General features: G+C 34.6%; 3 protein-coding genes across 4 annotated transcripts; all 3 read right to left on the reverse strand.

Annotated features, from left to right (window-relative positions):
* Nucleotides 1–593: 593 nt before the first annotated feature.
* On the reverse strand, nucleotides 594–6,965 carry LOC132036646 (2,3-bisphosphoglycerate-independent phosphoglycerate mutase). 2 transcript variants are annotated; one of them, XM_059427025.1, is made up of 10 exons: nucleotides 6,868–6,965; nucleotides 6,575–6,757; nucleotides 6,212–6,339; nucleotides 5,397–5,547; nucleotides 5,054–5,257; nucleotides 3,502–3,926; nucleotides 3,007–3,199; nucleotides 2,814–2,909; nucleotides 1,624–1,779; nucleotides 594–1,058 (listed from the first exon to the last, which is right to left on the reverse strand). In XM_059427025.1, the coding sequence occupies exons 2-10, from the start codon at nucleotides 6,734–6,736 to the stop codon at nucleotides 894–896; spliced, it is 1,680 nt and encodes a 559-aa protein (XP_059283008.1). In that variant the 5' UTR covers nucleotides 6,737–6,757; nucleotides 6,868–6,965; the 3' UTR covers nucleotides 594–893. The 2 variants fall into 2 exon arrangements, with proteins under 2 accessions (XP_059283008.1, XP_059283009.1); XM_059427026.1 differs by having other exon boundaries at nucleotides 6,575–6,746; nucleotides 6,868–6,958.
* Nucleotides 6,966–8,583: 1,618 nt separating this feature from the next.
* Nucleotides 8,584–14,380, reverse strand: LOC132035935 (membrane-associated progesterone-binding protein 4). The gene is made up of 8 exons (XM_059426114.1): nucleotides 14,194–14,380; nucleotides 14,015–14,100; nucleotides 13,842–13,913; nucleotides 13,579–13,616; nucleotides 11,754–11,797; nucleotides 11,303–11,349; nucleotides 9,640–9,814; nucleotides 8,584–8,836 (listed from the first exon to the last, which is right to left on the reverse strand). The coding sequence occupies exons 1-8, from the start codon at nucleotides 14,305–14,307 to the stop codon at nucleotides 8,669–8,671; spliced, it is 744 nt and encodes a 247-aa protein (XP_059282097.1). The 5' UTR covers nucleotides 14,308–14,380; the 3' UTR covers nucleotides 8,584–8,668.
* Nucleotides 14,381–15,366: 986 nt separating this feature from the next.
* Nucleotides 15,367–16,489, reverse strand: LOC132037714 (beta-1,3-galactosyltransferase pvg3-like). The gene has a single exon (XM_059428308.1). It carries the CDS (start codon nucleotides 16,404–16,406, stop codon nucleotides 15,513–15,515), a length of 894 nt encoding a protein of 297 aa, XP_059284291.1. The 5' UTR covers nucleotides 16,407–16,489; the 3' UTR covers nucleotides 15,367–15,512.
* Nucleotides 16,490–22,308: the final 5,819 nt, after the last annotated feature.

The following is a 22,308-nucleotide window of genomic DNA, read 5'->3' on the forward strand; positions in this document are numbered from 1 at the left end:
GTTAGGAGCTAATAAAAGATAATTGTTTATGTAAATTCCCTAAAAACTTAACCAAATAGGCTATTAGTCTACAGCTTGCTAACTTGTGAATTCATTAATTTCGTGGTCTAAATCATCCCACGACTATAGTCCTAAAATAAAATTCTTCAACTAATTTATTCCTCCTGAGAGGTGGGATAAGACGAGATACCATGGATTTAGATTTGGTAAATTTATACTTTGTTTGGTTGAAGATATAATTTTATCCCAAAATAAATTGATACATTCAACCAATCAAAGTAAAACTTTATACCTATACTACCCCACCTGACCTCATGAACCAAACAACCCCTAAGTTATCTTTCTCCCTCCGTCCTTTTTATTTCAGGTCAAGAAATGTGAAAAGAAAAAAGCCACATGTTTCTAGGACCGAGATCAGAAATTTGGAAAATTTACTTCCGTCTTTTTTCCATTTCAGCGGCTTCCAAAGGTATAGCTTACCCGAGTAAACACCTCTACTTGTTTGTCTGAAAATGGAATATCATTCTTGCAATATCAAGTTCTCATAATAGGGAGATAAGGGGTAAAAAGAAGAAAAAAAAAAAAGACAAGGATCATCAAACAGATTATGTATTTCTGCCACATATGGTCAAGGATTAAGAATTTTCGTTCACCAAAACGAAAAATTCACCTCAAGATACGACTACATGCCTTCAAAGATTACAGGTTTAACATGAACAGTATATCGCACACTCTTTCCATCACAGCTTAAAACAAAGCCATGTGGTAGAATGTCAATAGCTGTTAATATAAGCTTAAAAAAATGCCTTATTCAAATAAACGGAAAGTATAGAACGTAGTGATTATCACTTTCCCCTTGCGCCAAAACTTCAACCCTAAGGTCTATGAAATATCTAGACGTCAACAACCTCGATCAAGGTTGGCTCGTAATCATCAGGTGCCTCGTAGCCATGCAGATTCATAAAGGTTGCAGCCACGTTAGCAAGCCCACCAGTGGGGACATCTTTGCGGAATCTCACACCGGGTGCCAATCCAGGACCACCAATTGCAATAGGAACCTATAGAATATAAACAAGAATTATCGATTCAGAAATCATTCCACGAACCAAAGTAAGATTACTATTTTTTTATAATGTTAAAAAGTATTTGATGGACAAAAGCACTAAGTGCTACCTAGGTTTACAAGTTGTGCAAGAGACTAAGCATGTCCACCACAGCATCTACATCACTTACAAAAGACTGCTTGCACCAAAAGGATAGGCCTATGTTTAAGGCTAAATATGTTTTCCTTTTTGCCTTGGAAAATCCAATGATATCTTTCTAACCAAACTCTCCACTAAATCACAGCTGGGATAGTGTTCCAAATGGCCCTCTCAGATTAGTAGTCGAAGTTCTCCTCATGAATGAACACGATCCTCAAATTTTCCAACCACTAGGACCCTTCTCCTTTCCCTCCCTGTACTAATTCTGATGTTTCTTCTCCCTATTCTAAAGTATCTTGACCTGTACATTCAGGGTATCTAAGTAGCTTTTTTTAGAAATTATATGCTTTTCCAGTTTTTTTCATCTCAGAATGGCGGCAAAAAATGAAGTAATATAACCTAAAATTGATGAATTACTTACAGGTTCGCAAGTGTGAGAAGTGAGAATCTGAATGTTCCCATTCTTGTCAAGTGCCGGCTCTCCCTTCTTGTTTCTCTTAACCATATCTTCAGCATTTCCATGGTCAGCAGTAACTACATATATTCCACCCACTTGTTCAACAGCATCGAGGATCATCTGCAAGAAAGATAAGTTACAACCATTAGTGATGTCAATGACAGCTATCTAAATAAAATATGATGTCATGAAGATGCCATCATGTAGCCTGAAAATTATCATCCCCTTAACAGAAATCTGAAGTACCTTCAGAAATTATGTCAAGGATTGAATCTTAAAAATGTAGTGAATGAAACTGAGTTTCAGCAGAGCGTCAATTTGATTAAAAAAACAATGAACATGACCAGAAATGCAGGCTTCAGCCTCAAGTTTCAGTAAACAAAGAGGGTGTTTGGCTGAGCTTATATAAGCTGGTCAAGCTGGCTTATAAGACCCTTCTGACTTACTTATGCGTTTGTTAAACCCCTAAAAAGCTTATAAGTCAAAATAAGCCATAAGTCATAAGCCACAAGTTGGTCACCCCCAAATTATTTTTTTCAGCTTATAAGCACTTTTAGTTTGACCAAGTTTTTTTTTTTCTCACTATTTTATTCCCCTTTTTTTTCCCTTTCAAAATATCATTTTCAAAACAAAGCCACTAACCTCCTCTCCATTCTACATCCGTCGTTCATCCTTTTTCTTGGAAAAATACTTATAAATTTATAATTTTTTATTTTAAAAAAAAATTAAGGGTATTTTGGTCAATTTATCAAAAGAGCAGCTTATCAGCATCTTTTTCCCAACACATCAGCTACTTATTATCAGTTTCAACACTTCCATCCAAACACGTAACAGCTTATTTTAACAAAATTAATTTCAACACTTAAAAGTGCTAATCAGCTGATTATAAGCTATTTTTATAAACAGCTAATCCAAACAAGCTGAAGCTCCAAAACCAGATTACGTCTATGCTCCAATGATCAAGGCATGAAGCATCTTCAAAAGACAGCATCATAGAAATTAATTCATCCAAATCTTGCAGCTCAACAGAAATGCAGTGGGCATCCAACCATTATGTTAGTAACATCAAAGCTTTGGCAAGAAAGATCAATAAAAGAAAATCACAGGAAAACCTTATAACACTCGGAATAATAGATCCAACGAAGCACTATTACCTTGACACCTTCATCAGCAGCCTTGCAAGCTACAATTGTTGCTTCGATGTCACCAGTATGTCCCACCATATCACCATTAGGTATGTTCACACGTACCTAACAAATAATTCGGGAACCAGGGTAAGCTTGCTATTTAAAAAATAAGTCTTATCAAAAACATAAAAAACACTCGCAAAGCAACAGGATATATTACCTGATCAAATTTGCCGCTAAGGATGGCATCCCTAGTCCTTTCAGCAATCTCCAGCGCCTTCATCTTTGGCTTAACATTAAATGTGATCCCACTGTCACTTGGAATTTCCACATACTCTTCCAATTTCTCATTAAAATACCCCGAGCGGTTTCCATTCCAAAAGAAGGTGACATGACCAAATTTAACAGTCTCACTGTTGAAACAAGAATTGAAGTCATTAATACCAGTTAAAAGAAAGTTCGAACTCTTGTATAGATGTTTCTTCTTGTAGAATATTTTAATATGTAGATTGGAATATTTATCTTCCAAATAAGCTTTTAATTTTCTCTTTTTTTTTTTTTTTCCGAAAACTAGACTCTGGCTTTATGCTATTAATTAATAAAAGTAGCAGCAGCCTCTAGGGTAAATCAAACATTTTGAACTAATAATAGCAATTCCAATATTCTGCGAGATATTACAAACAAAGGTACCAGAAGAAACATCACATCAACTCACCTGCAAGCAAAAGTCCGAACACCATTGCGCACTAGATACTCCCCAGATGTCCTGTCAATCTCTGGAGGAGAAACAAGGTATTTGCTTGGAAGCTTCAACTCACCATCATATTGGAGCATACCAGCATAATGGATTTTAGGGACTCGTACACGATCAAACTTATCGAAATCCTCGTATTCAAGGGCCTTGGCAAGCATGGTCATACGATCAGCTCTGAAGTTGAAAGTCACTACAGCATCACCGTCCAAAACAGGCCCAACAGCCTTTCCATTATCATCAACAATAACAAAAGGGGGTAAGTACTGATCACTGGCATTGGGTTCCTTCCTCAACGTCTTAATTGCTTCAACAGGATCCTTAAACTTGTGTGGAGCCTCGCCAAGAACTTGTGCATCCCAACCTCTTTTTACAACTTCCCAGTCATTCTGCATCAAAGGTGTGACTCATAATTAACCATAGGACATGAAGAATGAAATCCCAGGTAGTTTGAAGAATCAAGTCAACTTGATCAAATTGATATACAGAGTAGAAAGAAGCAACCAAAGGAACAAAACTCTGGAAAGATCAGAAGAACTGTTTATGTGACAAACAACAGAACATGTCAATGTCGAGGTAGTATGGTGGTCCACAAATAGCATTTGCTTCTTGGAATTCTACTTCTCATTTTTTTCTTTTGATAAGCAACTGTGTTATTGGTGTCTGTTAAGAATATTAATTATGTCAATAAAGTGTATTTGAGGATAATACTGTATGTATCACTTAGACCAGTTAGGAAGACCGTAAGTACATTAGAGGATTCTGTGATGTAAATTCTGACCTATCCTATTTTACAACGTCCCTATACACCACTATTTAAGCCACAATAGCTTCAGAGCATATTCGAGTTCAGAATGCTCAAAATCTCTTCATCTCTTCACTCATTACATGGTATAAAGCAAGATAAATGATCCAATGTTGAGCCTCCATTTTATGTTATCCACACTCTAGTTGTTTAGTCCTAGAGCTTACACGGGGTGTTTGAATGACCGACATCAGGTGAAGGAATGGGTTGTAGTCTCTTTAGTTGGACTTGGACAACCCTCACTTCATGAACCAGCTTTTGGAATTTGAGTTAGCCCCAATTTCCTTTAGGAGAACAGCTGACAACAGACATGAAATGTTGATATTGAAAAGAGTAAAATGGGTACAACAACATATAGTAAAGCTAAAAGATTGGAGAGTGATGAATGGAATTCTTCTTGAACCAAAAGATTAAGACAGCAGACAGTTATAAGAGGCAGCAGACAGCATCAACATAACCTTTATCCAATTATCGTATTCCACTTGTTTTTATCAAGCCAATTATCTTATTCAACATCAAAATTATACCTAGCCACGTCGAAGAAAATAAAATTAGATGAAGTTCTATCAAGTTTCGTGAATGGATTACCAAAATGAAGGCTGCTCCAAGCTCTACATGGAGCTTTAGAAGCTTCGAACAGTATTAGGAGTAGGAGCCGACAATATCTAAAAGAAAATTTAATATGAAGATATTTAAAAGCCACAAATTTACCTCATAACGATCCATGGTAACATACATGCGACCTCCACCAGATGCAACCCGGGCGTCAACACCTTGTTCACGTAATTTTGCAAGATCATTCTCAAGGGTCTCCATGAAGCCCACACTAGAACCATCCAGAACATCACGCCCGTCAGTAAGGCAATGGACACGAATTCTTTTGGCACCATGCTCAGCAGCACCTTTCAGCAACAACTGCAACCAAAAGCAATTTGATTAATAAGAGTTAAGGGCAAACTGGACTTTCTATTGCTTTTTGAAATGAGTGAAAACAATTGGTATCTGCAATATGTAATCAATCATCACAGTATTGTTTAAAAACTGACAGGCGTACCTGCACTTGGTCAAGCCTGGAGTGGACACCCCCATCACTCAGGAGACCAATGAGGTGTAGAGTTCCTTTCTCAAAACATTCTTTAACATACTTGAAACCTTCTCCTTCATAGATTTTCCCAGAGGCAAGGGCTAGGTCAACAAGCTTTGCACTGCAAGGAAATACATTAGAGACAATAATAAGCAACAATCTACATTAAACAAAACAAAAACCCAAGGAAAATAGCTCCCCTAACCCAGTGATTGCATAAAACATTCTGGAATCAGGCAAACAAAAAAAGGAACCAAGTCCAATCACGATTGGCGCTAGAAATAGGAAGTCTCAAAGATATTCTGTTTGTACTCCGATGTGGGTGGCAGTACGGAGGTATAGCAACAGTGGAGCCAATAAAGGAGTGAAAACAATTAATCCACAAAGGAGAGAAAACAATTAATCCAGAGACTGGTGAACGCTCTTTCACTGCTGTTTATTTCATTTTATTTTCTTTTTCTCTTAGCAAGAGTTAAGACGTGTTTTTGGGACTAAACTCTAAGGGATCAAGCAAGATTCGGGTCCCAATACCAATCAGGAAACACCACTCAGTTCCAAAGTAATGATCCCTTTTTTTGTCAACATATTTGGTACAAATTAAGTATCTCTTTTTTTCCTAACAATTTAGTTGAAAGCACGGGCATGTAAACTTTGCTGCATGAATCATATTACACTAAAGAACAGATAAAGATCAAAATATAAAACTTTAAACTTAACAACCTACAAGATCAAACAAAAGAATAAGTAAAGGATTTGTATTTCATCTATAGAAGGAAAAAGCTCACCCTTGAGCAAAGATCCTTCCAGCACCAAGAGCATTGTGACCAACCTCACTGTTACCCATATCATCCTCTGTGGGTAGTCCTACAGCATTCCCATGTGCCTTAATCAATCTCCACTTTTCAGGAGCACCCTATAAATTTACAAAGACCCATATAAACAAAACAAATCATAAATCCATAAAGCAAGAATCTTTAACCAAACAAAAAAAAAAAAAATCCATAAATCAAGAATCCTTAACCAAAGAAATATCTGTTGTTACTCATCCTTTTTACCACTTTCAGGAGCACCCCAAAAATTATTTTTGTTTTAACAAAGACCCATAAAGATAAAACAAATAAAAAATCCATAAAGCAAGAATCTTTAACCTCTTTAAGGGAGTCCATAACAGGAGTATCAGCAACAGCAATAGCATTATATTGATTAGGTTTAGCTTCACCCCAACCATCTAAAACAATCACAGCAACTGTCTTCCCTTTAGGTAACTTTGGGTGGTCCTTCAATTTCCATGCATCTCCTGAACTACCCATATTCTCAGATCTTAACAATTTCTTCACCAAAAAACAAAAAACAAAAAATATTAGATCTACAAGGTCATATGTAAGAACAAAGAAGATATTAATATAGATTTATGTACAAGAGAAAAATAAAGAGGAACTACCTTAATCGGTGTAGAAGAGAAGAGAAGAGAGAGCAGAAAGGTTGGGATGTGTTAGTGGAGAAAACTATGGAGGAGTGAATAGGGGTCTTTATTGGAATGCAAAACCACTAGCCTACACTTGTTGCTATTATTAGAATATATATATATATATATATATATATATATATATATATGGCTTAAAAAAATAGACTAATGTAGAAATTTCAAGATCTTTTTATTTTAATAAAAATAAGGGAAACTCAGGAAAAATATACTACTCTCTCTCGACCGACCTGATTCAAGTGTCTTATTTTTCTTTTTCATATGTATCAAAAATAGCATCTCTTTTTATATTTAATATAAATAAATTTTTCAATTTTAATATTTTATGTGATAAATTTAAAATTATAAGATTAAAAAAAAATTCTCATTTCTTAAATTTTATGTCTAGTTAAATTTAAGACACCTAAATTGAGACAGAGGGAATAGTAAATTACTTACCTACATGGTTTGTTTACATTAAAATCAAACTCAATAGTTAAAGATCAAAGGTGAAAACATAAATTTATAGTTATTAAGTGAAAAATGCATATATGATATATATTTTACGTTTATTGATTTGGTTTAATATACCGGATAAGTTTTTAGCTTCAAAGAATATTGTCGAAATTTTAAGAAAAATATAAAAAAGAAAAGGAAAAGTGGGGAAAGGTGAGATGAGTTAGGTATTTAACGTGCACTGGCACGTGAGAATCTTGCAGGGAACTTATTTTTTCCGTTTAGAATTTTTATTTTTAGCGTGATAAGTAAGGAGAGAGATACAAAGACGCATGACTTGTGCACCAATAATACAAAAACAAGTACTTAAAAGAAAAAAGAGTATTTCGAGTGAAGAAAGCAAAAAAAGGTAAGGAGGTTAGAGGTGTATAGCGATGCAGCACGTTGTTTTTGAAAATATAATTATTGAAAATCGAATTATTGATTTAAGTCAAAGAAGGGAAAGTAAAAGGGGTCAGGGGTGAATAGTGATGGATTACGTTGGTTTTTTGAGAAAACTATTGTACCAAAAAAATGTTGGTTATTGTTGTTTTCTTTTTTTATTATTAGTAATAAATAAAGACAGGGATATGCTAATTAATATGCCAAATTGGTTATATGCTTGATTATCAAGAAAGTGATGTTTTTGGTAGGCGGCTCACCTTTGGGCCGTAGTATGGCCCAACTAGCTTCTTTGGGCCTTCCTTTGGGTCTGGATTATAGCGTCCATCCACTTTCGCAAGGTAGTAATGGACAAATAGCCTATTTAAGAAGGGATTGATATTTAAAGCTTAATTTTTGGAGTTCATAAATACATACAAATTTAGGCACTTCAAAATCAATTTAAGACTCGCGAGTCTTTAAAGTTCAAAAAATCTTCACTTCGAACAAGATTAAGGGGTATTAAGTCGCTCATAAAGAATCAGCGTGAGAATGACTTTTCGAACAAGTTTAGGGGCAACTCTATGTGATGACTTTTCAAACAATTTTAGGGGCAACTCATGTATTTTCTATTTTTGTTTTCCTATTTGGTATTCGTCATCTTCCCATATTTTGCATGATTTTCCAGCCTCAGTGCCATCCACACTTCAATAACGCAGGTTAACCAAAAATCTCAACTTTGGGATAAGAATGTGAACTCTTTTGAGAGACTAATAAATATACAAAATTTGTTCACATGGAAAATTGTAGAGAATGTTCTATGTGGAATTGATGTCAAATATTCTATGATTCTTTTCATAAGTAAATATCAATATCATTATGATGAAGTTCCACAATGCTGTTTTTATAACCGGCATGTTTTGGCAAAATGATCACATCCTTCGTAGACTTCCAGACCTGGTTGGCCAAGATCTTCCTCTTTAAAGCAAGCACAACGTTTGCTCATTTTTCCTGTCAACGCTATCTCCGTAGGTCGTTGAACTAATCTCGGATATCCATCGTCACACCAAACCTGAGAACAGAAATAAAGTTTAATTCATCAAGAGTGTAGAGTCCTGAAATGACGTTTATCTGCAGTATCCCTGCCATTCCGGCAGTACCTAAAAAGAGCATTTGCCTTCTCTACGGAAATGCACAATGACACAGGCTTCAGGAACCAAGAACCTGCCCATCTAATTGTGTGGCCGTTTATCTAGAATGACATACAAACAACTTGAAAATATCATTGAAACCAATGAGTTGGAAATCCATTTTGCTGTGCTTGAAATAGCTTTTGTTGTGTCCCCCTAGTTTGTAGTTTGGACCAAAATATGTCATGGACCACTTTACTTTTTACGTTTAGTTTCTCCCCATTCTATCACACGTTGCTGCTAGCAGTGTTTTCTCTACATGCAGCCATAACCAGATCTTTTATTATCTTTTCTAAAAAAATTGTTTCCTTTTATCCTTTGTTTGGAAATTAGAAACAAACACAAAGTAAGTTTCCCTTGTTTTGTTTGTTAGAAAGAATGAGAAGCAAGATGACATGCAGATGAAAACATCTCCTATCACATAAGTTTTTGTCATCCAAAGAGAACAGTCAGGGGAAAGCAGAGAAATAATATGTTGTTAGGAAAAAAAAAAGTTTTATTTGGACTCCATGCAACGGATAATTTATTTTCTTCTGAAATTCCTCCCTGTTCTCAACCTAAAGCAAACAGGGCAGGGAGACCTATTATCTCGTCTTCCTTTCATTCTTCCCCTACCTAAATACCTAGTTCTTAAGGGGAAAATCTTTGAGGTATGTAGTTTGGGACATTGAAGAAAGAATTGTACCTCTGAACCCTCTTCCTGACTCCACCTTGAATTACAGCTAGGTAGTTTAGCCTCTTCATTCTTTTGTTTTTCCATCAGCTGAGCCCCTCTGGCTGCCTTTGCTTCAACCCCTTTTAAGTACTTTGTAGGATTTCCTTCACTGTCATAATAGCGACCCACAAGCTTACCAACAAATCTGCCAGAAAGGAAGTGAGTTAAAGATCATTCAGTTCTTCAACTTTAAACCTCCTACCTATAGTAGTCATAATAGGGGAAACAAACAGAGGATGACTTCTTAAACCAAATCTTTCGTTATTGCTTTTTAGCTGCCAAAAAACTGAAATACATAATAGGATTTAATTTAATTATTTTGTTGATAACTATGCGCAGGTACATCCAACCCTCCCCGCAAAGGTAGAGGTAAGGTCTGCATACATCCTACTCTCCACAGACCCCACTTGATTACATTGGATATGTTGTTGTTATGCACGAGTATATAAATGATAGCATTATAGATATTAAGTCCATGGTTATAACAATATTATTTGCTTCACCAGAAACAAAAACATCTCAGGTAAAGGTCATCTTTAGCTTAATCTTCCTTGTTCTTCACGTTGATTTTTATTTCGGGCTACTTACCCTTCAGACACACTTTACACACAATATAATGAAGAAAACAGTTCCTCAGACACACCTCCCATGATTGTATTACAAACTAAGCAGTCGTAAGTCGCCAGGTCTACCGATAAGAGTTCAAGTTAGTCCTAGTTGGAGTAGCTGAGACATATAATTTCATTATATCTTTTTCAAAAGAGAAATTTCATTAGGTATGGAGAGATGGCGTTAAGACCTAGGAAAGACAGCTTTGTCAATTGGGAATCTGTTAAAATCCAAAAGGCAAGGGAGTTTAAGATTTGCCATCTTGTGGCAAAATAAATGTCTTGAGTGGGAAGGAATAAAAAGAAATATCTTTCAGTGGGAAATATGGCTGCAGGCTGACAGCCCATATTCTCTGCCAAATGCAAAGGTCATAATCGGCAATGCAGGAGATAATAGTATAATACCATTAGGGTCCATGTAATTTCATGCAAGGTATATTAGTTAAGTTATTTATTACTAAACCAAAATAAAATAAAATAAAATAAACTCTTCACATGGACTTTAGGCAAATGACAAGGTTAGCAGGTTAACCTCTTTTTTTTTTTTTTTTTTTTTTTTTTTGAGAAGGAATGCAGGTTAACCATTCATAATGTAGGATGGTTCGAAACTTGGTGAAAAAGGGGCCGCCCTTTTATGTTTTCTCCACTTAAATACTAGACCTTTTTTGCTGCAGCGTTTGAACCCATGACGTGCACCTAACACACATAACACGTGCTATGCCCTTCCCAACCGAAACCCTTAGAGCTTTCTAATTCTACTCTCCTATGCTTTCATTCCCCTTCCCAACAGAGAGACACATGCACAAACATACAACCACCTGCCTAGTCATGCCTATATAATTCTCCATTAGGAACAAGCTACTCCTTGACGTTTCACAGAAATATCTTGGAAATTAATTAAAATTCTGAGTTTTGAATAAGAAAGTGAAGACATTGCAGATAACTTTTCTCCCAAGAAAAAATCCACCGTTCACAATCCACAGTACGCATTCAAGATTAATAAGTTTAGAAGATGAATTACTCACATGTACGTTCTGAAGTAGAAGCCTCTCCAGTCAACAATACTCTTAACCTATAAAAGTGAGATATAGAGTATAAGTTCATCCCCTTCAAGAAAAAATTGCCATATACAGCATCTGTAAAAGATATTTCTGCAGACTGATGTGAATACAACTTCATTCCCTTTCAGATAATATGTAGTGCCATGAGCAGAGATGGTCTGTAGGACTTAACAATGGAAGAAGATAACCATAAGCAAAGAGAGTAACACCTTAGCATATGAACCTTGCAAAAACCAGAAGGCAATTTGTACAATTACTAGCATCGTAAACTTTATTTAGACGGAAAACCATAAGCCATAAAGTAGTATGGGTCATCAAAAAGATTGCACCAGATATATTAGCACTGCGACTGACCAAGGACATAACATGTTCAAAACAGAAGCAACCTCTGAATGACAACAGAACATCATATTACCTCGGCGCTGGATAAATCGCGCAGTGAGTCAGTGAGTCCATCTCCTGTATTAACATACAGTAAAACAACTTAATTTTAGAAGCCACAGTTCATCAAGACTAAATTAAAACAGAAGAATCATATTTCATTTATACCATGGAAATAAAAAGGCAAGCAAGAAGTTAAACATCGCAAGTGCTGCATTTAGCCATTGTTTAATCTTGTTACACTTTGGAGGCTATCTAGAAGCAAGAAAAAGGAAGTCTCTTTAAGTGGTCAAATTTGTAACAGTTTTTTTTTTTTTTTCCTTCCAGAGAGGAATTCAATCAATCACAACTGAAATTGTTCTAAAAAGCCAGCACTTATTGCTTCAAACATCACAATTCATAGTTCTCACTTCTCAGATCCTTTTCCTAACAGTGATTATCGAAGAAACTCGAAAGATTTCTACAAATAGACCAATCAAGCACATTCTTAAATTATATACTGTTTGTGCCTGACTGAGCTTTTTCTTTCCTGATAAGTTGCACTTGACTAAGCCTAAAAAATGTGATCCTTATTTTTTAACCGGGGAGCGTAGGTATTCCTTGCCATTCTACAAAACCCCAGACAAGAGGAAAAGTACAGTTGACTACTGCCATAACCAATATTCAGATTGCAACCAAAATGGGGAACACAACTTTTAATATCTAGCTTCTTTTGGTACAGATATATGGGCAATCAGCAACAGAAGGTATGCTATAAAGCTGCTCAATTTACTGCTTCCCTTATGCATTCACCTTCTAGGTGAAGCTTTTGCCAGTTAAGTATGTAGTTGGTTATTACATGTCCAAAATACCTCTTGTTCCTTAGAAGCTGATGACACCAATATCCTCTTCAAAACAAGTTCCTATTTAAAAGTTGATGACGCCAATATTAAACTGAAGGTACAAGAATCCTTGGCTAGTGAATTTTGATATCTCAGTTCTCAATATGGTCAAAAATAACCCAAGGGAGAATTGATATGTGACCTATGACAAATTTCATGCTAGTTTCCTCCTCTTGCATGCTAAAATATCCTTTAAGATTTGAATCTTCTTTTTTACTTTAAGCACCTTAGCACAAGCAACCTGTTCGCACAACGTAAAAAGGAACACTATATAATCCAAGGGACAAAGATAGAAGACGAATTTGATCAGATAACAGTTCACATATATAGTATGAACTTACATTCACCATTTCTCATTAACCTTTCAAAGAAAAAACTAAAAAGTAATACAACAAAAAGAAAAAAGAAAGGCAACAGCTGAACCTATAATGATTGTTTCCACCTTACAGATGCAACTGGTGCTTAACCACTACCCGAAGCATAACAGAACTCTACTGATATATCATGCAAACAAGTGAGAGGAACCACCATGAATAACTAAAAAAAAAAAAAAAAGTAATTTGAAATAATAGGAATGCCATTTCCTTGGCTGCTGGTAGTGGATCCATTTTCTCTTAGAAAACCACTTAACATATCACCACAACCTTGCTACATGTGACTCTCCAGAAGTAGAACTGCCTTAAAAATGGAAAAATTTCCAAGTAAAGGAATGAAAATACTTCCATCAAGCCAGTTTGCTAGCATAGGAAAGCAACCTTTTTCGCAAAAGCTGGACTTAATCTGATGCTGTTAAGATCTTCCATCTATTAGAAAGGAAGGTTGATTTATTAAGTTGGTTTTGCTTCTGTCATGAACTCCTATTCACATTATTTGCAATCATACTGTGCTTTGCACTAGACAAAGTTATAATGATCTTAATGCACTATATAGCAGATCTACCATACTCCCAAAATAGAAATATAAACAAAAGATTCTAACCTGTAAAATTTCCTGAAACGAATGCACGCGAAGCATCTCTGAAATTTGAAAATTGTAGAAACAACATGTGTTAGTTAGAAAACGCTGAGCGGTTAAAAGTACTCCAAAGAGATTAGCCTTATATAACACATGGTCAGCAAAATTCTAAACCTGATTTTCCTTTATCAGAAAATAAAAAATTCCCACATAAATTAGAACAATAACTACACTTAATATTCAACAAACACAATTTATGAAGCGAAAGAATTGGAAGAAGAACAAACCTTCCAGCAAAATGGTTGTAGCCACCTCCTACTCCATAATGACTCTTTCCTTTGCTCACATCAAACACTGACCTATTAATAGCATCAACCAAAAGGGATAACATCACTGAAGTGTTAAAAAAAATGCAATCTTTAAAACACACAAGATTATAACAGCAAGATTTGACAAGTACCCAATAATACCAAGAAAGATGGGCAGGTTTGGATCAGACCCATTGTAAAGAGCAAGTTCTTCAACAGTGAAAAGTCTAGGAGAACTCTATCCCCCACACACAAAAAAAGTAATCTTGAGATTCAGATACAAATATATCAATACAAGAAAGAATAGTGATATGGGGTTAAAGAAACATACTTGTGAAGTAGAGTAGTGTGATTTGAGAGGGAAATTCTTGAAAAGGAACAAGGAGAAAAGAACCACTATAAGTGGAATCCCTAAAAATGGAGACCAACGCATTTTTTCAACCATAGAATTGTATATTCTTTACTCTTTCATTAGCCTTTCTTCTTGAATTGTGTCTTTGAAAATTACTCCATTATTGAAAAATTGAAAAAGGATTCCTTTTTAAAAGAGAACTGAAAATTATACACTTGATTCTTCAGCCTACTGTGGAGAATAAATAGTTGACTTTTGCAACTGGATGAGTTGAAATTTGGAACACTAATTTTTATTTTTATTTTTGTTTTTTTAACATCAAACACTAAACATAGTACTCGTTCCAAATTAGTTATTTTAACTTTTCGAGGGTGAAACTATATGATTTTTACCAACAATTTAAAGTATTGTATTTCTTTTATCGAATGACATAAGAAAAGTTGTAATTTATAGTATTTTTTGCATAATTTTTTAATATCTAAATTTTGATTGTAAAAATTGAATTGATCAAATACGTTTTAACTTTAAAATTTAGTTAATTTGACTCTCGAGCATTGAAACATGATAATTAATTTGGCACAGACTGAGTAGTACTAAAATAGTTCCTCCTCTGTGAGAGACTAAATTTTAGAATGAATATTTTCTAGTTCAAGCAAAAAAAAAAAAAAAAAAAAAAAAAACCTTGTAAATCTTTATTTGGACGTGAGTTTGTCATATTTCCTATATTTGACAATTTTATGCATTCGTCTTAGATGACTTTAAAAATAAAACGTCGGAAAATATTGAATTTCCAAGCAATCTTATATTACCTTACTTGTATTAAGATTGAATTGGATTTCACAAAGATGGTGCTCCTTTTTATTTGTTTTTAAATTTCTTCTATCTTCAAATTGTTATATTTTGAGGAGAATAATCTCATTGATTCATTTTGAAAAAAGGCGTAGGAACAAATTTGTAGCAGAGCAACATACTTCAGCCATCTCATACATGACCCTTTATCATTTTTAGCCACTTTAAAAAGGAAGAACAGATTTATATATTTAGTAACAATTTAACTTTAAAATATCCATTTTACCCTTAATGAGATGATTTGCAGTCACATAAATATTTTTAGCTTGTTTTATAATACAAATTTCAAAACTCATTCTTTCTTAAACTATATGCCAAATCAAACATCATCACACGAATTGAGATAGAGTAATACGTATTACAAGGTGGGAGATAAATGACTTGTCTTGCGATGGATATGAACTTAGCTAAAAATAACATCATATATACAATAATTTCAAATTAATTAATTAATCAAATGATATACTGTAAAGCACAGAAGGTTGAAGTTGTTTAGTTACATTAAAGAATCTTAGAACATTTATCCATTGCTCCCACTTCTTTAGTCGATGAACAGCTATGGTATCTGGAATAAGCTCATGTGAACATCTTCCATTAGTTCCTGGATAATCATACATTCTGGGCTTGTTTGTAAACCTATTTTTTGCTTTATTCCCCAAATTTAGCCATTGACCAACCAACTTATCTTCGGGTCCATAAGTATTATTCGCGGGAATGTTTGATTTTCTGATCCATTCCACCAAATCCCATGATAAAATGAACCCCATTCCGGACATGTAGTGCACAAAAGGGTTCATGCTAGGACAAGGTATAACAAAACCATAATATAGATCAATTCTAGGTAGTGGTTGGAGTGATGATGCTAATGGTGCAAGCCTCAAATAAACATCATCATCAGCCTTCATGACATAGTCATAATGAGTGGGAAGGATTCGAGAAAGGGTAGAAAAGTAAGTATAAGTTTTGCCGCTATTCATGTTCTCTGAGCAGTTGAGGACGATAATGTCATTAAAACGCATAATTTCTAAGGCGATGAAAGTTCGTTGTTCTGCATTGGTGATGTTGCAGAAAACGAACTTTACGTCAATACGGGCTATGGGTGTGGATTGAATTCCATACACAAGACGAAGGAAATGTCGTCTATCGAAATTTCCTGGTCGTGTAAAGATTCCTATTAAAAGGGTGAATTGTGCATTCATATGGGTCGGTCTTTGCAGTAAAATGGTGTTGTTTAAAGAAGTTGTTAACGAAAAGTTTAGACGAATATTAAATGATATAAAGAAGATGAAGAGGAGTACAACAAAAAAAGACAAAGAAGTCAGAAGCAGTTTCCTCCCTAACATCCTAATTTAGAAATGCTTTAAAAGGTATATCATTAAAGATTTACACAAAAAGGAGCCAAGTTTGAATACTTAGAAAACAGATATTGTGCTAAGTTTCTTAAGCAGATGCATCATTTAAAAGGAAAAGGCCTTATCATTATATGGCATGATTAATGGTATGAAGAAAGTAAAAAAATTGTGATCTTGTCATGCTTTGTATGCAAGGAGTAACTAATCTTGTGAAGAATATGTGATGAGGTGCTTTAGAATGTGACAATTTGAAACAAGTTTGTTTAGATATTACTGAAACTTTGATTTCACTTAAAATTATGAGAACCCAAAAGCCATGTTACCAAAATTGTATTCTTGTGACACGGTGTTTCATAGTTAATGACATAATTCGACTATCTCATCTGTTTATGTAACATGTAAATGAGTATAAATTTTGAAAATATACTATGGCTATATATTCAGTATTCTGAAAGTCTCAAACATTTAGATGAAAAGAAACACTACAGAATTACGTTAAGTAAATCGAGATACTAAAATTGTAGTATCAATAATTAACTTATTTTCAATCTATTAGGAAAATGAGTCATACGGAGGGACAAAAAATGAATACCAATAAGTAGTTCTTGATTGGGAAATTTACATGAATGGACCTTTGGCCAACTACTTTGCCAACATGATCAAAATATAAACTATCTATACATTATTAGTGTTGTGTATATGTGTGTATATTATATGTATAGTGTATATATCTTATATGTATAGTATATTTAGTATAAAGTATACACTATCTATACACTCTGTACATATTTGTATATTAGATGGTTGAATGGTACTTGATTGTAATTTTTCCTTCTTGATTCATATAGCCTGTTTGGCCAAGCTTCTAAAATCAACTTATTTCAAAAAGTGTTTTTCAACAAAGTACTTTCAGTGAGAAGCAGCTTGTGTTTGACTAGTTAATCTAAAAAGCACTTTCAAGCAGTAATTAGTGTTTGACCAAACTTTTAAAAAGTGTTTCAAAGTGTATTTTGTCTCAAAAGTGTTTTTCAAAAAGTATTTTTAGTAGGCGTTTAGACATGCGATTTCATCTCATGAGATGAAATCAATGTTTAGACATGTGATTTTATCTCATGAGATGAAATCACAAATCATCCAAAAATGCATGATTTGGGATTCCAAATCATTATTTCAAAAATTTTAAATGTAAAAGTTGACCCATAAGTTTATATTTTGTAAAAATAGATCTATAAGTTGGTATATATATTTACCAATTATGTTTATTGTAACACCTCGTAGCTTCAGGCGAAGGTTTAACTCATAAGATGATAACATAATGGAACCAATAGTAGGTTATAGGAAGTGTTTTGAAAACTAATCAAGTCATAAGAAATGTCTTTGGCAAAGCAAAGTCAAGCCACTCTACTGGGCATGTTTGCAAGTGAGTTTTTAGAAGGTCTTATCTAATGACCATAACCCCTTTATTAATTAGTAATTTGGGAAAACTTCCCTAATGAAAGTTGTAGCCCTTTGAATTAACTTTCCAACGGTATATATTACAATCAAACGGACATATGTTCAAAGAGTTATGGCTATTTTACCGAAGAGACGCAAAGGCAGTACCGTTCACCGAGCATGTTATACGAACCGGTTATACGGCCCATATAATTTTATACGGACCGTATAACTCGTCCGTACTTCGTGACACTCCAAATCGACGTTCGTTCTCGCCCATGATAAAATATGGTCATATTATACGATCGTATAACTTTATACTAATCGTATAATACGTCCATATAACTCCCGCCCCATTTTTGTATAAATCCAAGTCTTGAGTTCTTCTATTTCATCATTCACAATTCCAAGCCCTAGCAACAATCCAAAACATCAAGGTAAGCCAATCCAAACCCTTCCAACTCAATTCTAACATATATTCTAATAATCTAAGCAAGAAATCATTGTTCCTAAACTAGGGTTTTCAAGAAAACCAATCTCAAGGTTCAAGAAATCAAGAATTAGGAAATTTTCTCCAAAATTCAAGTCTTTAATTCAAGATTTTTGGAGCAATTAAGGTATGTAGAACTTCCATCCACATGCGGGAATCTCTACGTTCTTCCCCATGCTCCGTTTCTTGATATCCATGAAGTTCAAACCCTAGTGGCATTAAACCCAACATATCGGTAGCCCATAGTTATGTATTTATGAATATGAATTTTGTATCTATATTCGTTATTGTATTCCTAATCTTCCATTATGGTTATTAGGAACGCTAGCTTAATCCATGAATCATGAATTCTTCCTCATGTGTTCTCATTATGTTTATATGAAATTTTATGATTTTACGTAGCAAGTTTCAAGCATGTTTTCAAGTCAATTATATATAATTACGAAACTATTGTTATTACTCACGAATCAAGAACATGTTTGTACGACTACGACAAGTTATCTCATGAAACCATATTACAAGACATTTCATGAAACCATGTTACAAGTTATTTCGTGAAATCATGATTACAAGTTATTTACAAGTTATTTCACGAAAATCACGGGCTTCTTAGCCAACTATATCATGTTCATGTTTTCGGGATTGCTTAGTTAACCGAGATGGCTCGTATAGCCCGAAACTACGTAGCCACCGTAGACAGTGGTTGTCGCTAGCGAGGCAACACTTCCTTCATTATGCGTTTGGATCCTTACATGCTTATTACTTAAATTCATATCCCCGGCAAGTGTCCGAGTGTTCATTGGTAGTGACGCAAGCATGCTAATACGTCATTAAGCATACTATAAAGATTCCCCACGTTACAGCGCTTTATATACACGTATTTCCATTGATTTATCGTTTTCGTACTTTACTCATGTTTCATGCTCATGTTCAAGTTACATTCATTAGCCATGTCCTATACCTATGTTGTGCCATGTTCTTCATTTCAAATAGGTTTTACATACTAGTACTATTCACCATGTACTAACGTCCCTTTTGCCCGGGCTCGCACTTCACAAGGTGACATCGATTTTTCAGTGAGCATACGCCGCGCGGTAGGATCACCCTCGCCATCGCCTTATTGCGAGCCCCACTCCCTTCCTGTTCAACACTGGAGTGATTAGTATTCCGCCTTTACAGTAGTCCGTGGCCATGTCCCGGTAGTTAGTATTCGTATTACGTTTTAGAGGTTTTACAGATGATATTAGTTCACAGTAGCCGCTTATGCTTTCATGTTTGCGTACTATTACGTTTTCATGAATTTTCATGCTATGAGATAGTTTCAAGACTTTATTCCGCAAATTATATTTTCATGTTTCATTTAAATTGCATCATAGAGATTATATTGTTTTCACGCTCTGGCGTTGTGTTGTGCCTACAGGCTCGCTTCTGGACATTGCAGCAGGCCCGAGTGCCGTGTTACGCCCAGGCCATGGTTCGGGGCGTGACATTTATCAACCATTTATATCAAATATTTAAAGATCTACAAGTCGGTAGTATATTTATAACAAATTTACTCTTAGCAAACATGAGGGAGGATTATATTAAGGAAAAGTGGTCAAATTTACTATCAAAGTATGGTTTATAGTTTATATTTGCTCCTCCGTTAAAGCTGATCAAACTCGCTTTCTTCCCGTGTGATGGAAGTGTGACTTGGACTAAAAAATTAGCCACATAGGCTCCACGCAGACTTCCAAACCCAATTATTTTAACCCATGACCCGTGACCATTTACCCATCATATAAAATAATAAACCCTAATCCTTTTATTTTAGAAAAGAGACGAGAGGGAAATGGAAAGGGAAATCAGCGACTTGGAACGGAAAGGGAATCACCAAATACTGATATTACATAAGAACAATACAAGTAGACAGTGATATTACATAAGAACAATAAACGTAATTACATAAGAAAAATATTACCAGCTTCATCCATTCATGACAGTACCAAACATAATACTAAACTTAACTTCATCCATCTTACAAAATTCTTTCTGTTATTAGCTTATTAAACAACCAATACAAGGCAGCCTTAATCTTATTTTGTTCAAAAAGCCCCCTTATAATTAGAGTACTCAAAGTAACAACATTAAACTCAACACCACTCCTCAAGAAAATACCTAGCACTGAAAACCCAAGTTTATATGATGGGTAAACGGAGAACTCCAAGTCGCTGATTTCCCTTTCCGTTCCCTCTTGTCTCTTTTCTAAAATAAAAGGATTAGGGTTTATTATTTTATATGATAGGTAAATGGGTCACGGGTCATGGGTTAAAATAATTGGGTTTAGAAGTCTACATGGAGCCTATGTGGCTAATTTTTTAGTCCAAGTCACATTTCCATCTAAAAAAGGGTAAATATAACAAGTATCCTAACGGGGAGGGCAAATTTGATCCCAAACTTTGACGGAGGGTAAATTTGACCCTTTTCCATTATATTAAAGAGTAGTTACACTACAACTTATGTTCAATTTTCCATTTTATTAAACTAAATTTTGATCAATTGATGTTGTATTTTTTAGAAAGGGCTTCTAGTAGCGTATTAATTTTGTTATGAACTATGACTTGCTCATTTGGTAAGATTGTATAATTGGGAAAGTTTTGACGTTTTCACAATTTGTGGGACTTTTATGTCTATAAAAAAAGGTACAACTTAAGAAATTCAAATTGCATGTCCAAATAAAACTTCAACTTCAAATCATCATGATTTCATCTCTTGATTTCAAATCATGTCCAAACGGCTCCTTTTAGGGAAAAACTATTTATTTAGCTTCTAAAAACAACTTCTGCAGTTCTGCTACTCCCAAAAACACTTATTTTCTTACAAAAGCTTGGCCAAACACCTAATTTTCTTAAAACAAGCACTTTCTGGGGAAAAAAAAAAAGGAATTTTCACAAACGACTATACTTTGGGGGAATTTTTTAGGCATAGCTACACTTTTGCTAATTACATTTCGTAGCTATAGTAACACGTATTCAAATTCGGCTGTATTTCATTGTATTCATTCGTAGCTACTTTTACACTGTATTCAACTTATTATACTTAAATTCGGTTGTATTCAAACAACATAAGTGCAAGAAAATATATAGGATATTCAATTGTATTTAAATTCACTATATTTATTTGTATACAAAAAAATCTTCTTCGAAATACAAGCAAAAAATACAAAAAGAAAACACTGAATTTTACACTAAAAAGTAACGAATACATTCAGATTTAAGATACAAGAAATAAAATAAGCTCAGATCTGAGATATAAGAAATAAAATACACTCAAATCTAAAATACAACGCCGAAGATTTTTCCACTGCCGGCAATGGTGACAATCTGCTACAACTATGTCGTCGCGTCTGCCCCGGCTTGTCGTCATCTCCGTCATCCGGTAAGGGTCCAACCAAAAATAATTTCTCTCTATATATTCAACATAAATACAAATACATCTCAAGCAACAACAATGATAAATCTTCGATCGGAAACTCCCAAACTTTTGATTCTGATAAGCACGTCACCAGAAATACTCTTAGATCTGAGATATACAATCAGATGTGAGAGATACACTCAGATCTCGTCTTTGGAGAATACACTCAATGAAGAACTCATTATCATGTATTTGAACGTATGAGTTATAAGTATTTTTATGTTCAAATACATGCAAAATCAGTTTCAATGTCACATTCATGAAAGTACTAGTTTCAATAATTTTTTAACTAAAGCATGTATTGTACACAAAATATATGTAACGGTCAACTCACATATGTTCATTTTTTGCAGGACCATGTTACATATAATAATATTGTGCCGGTCATGTCCGAGGTTGAGACTCTTGGACTGCGTCCATATCTCAAAGAACAGAACTGCAGCAACCACCAACACACATGAGGTTGCAGATGATTATGATGATTTCAGTTCCACACCACCCCACTTGGCTGCTGCA

This window comes from Lycium ferocissimum, chromosome 11 (genome assembly GCF_029784015.1).
Source record: "Lycium ferocissimum isolate CSIRO_LF1 chromosome 11, AGI_CSIRO_Lferr_CH_V1, whole genome shotgun sequence".
NCBI lineage: Eukaryota > Viridiplantae > Streptophyta > Magnoliopsida > Solanales > Solanaceae > Lycium > Lycium ferocissimum.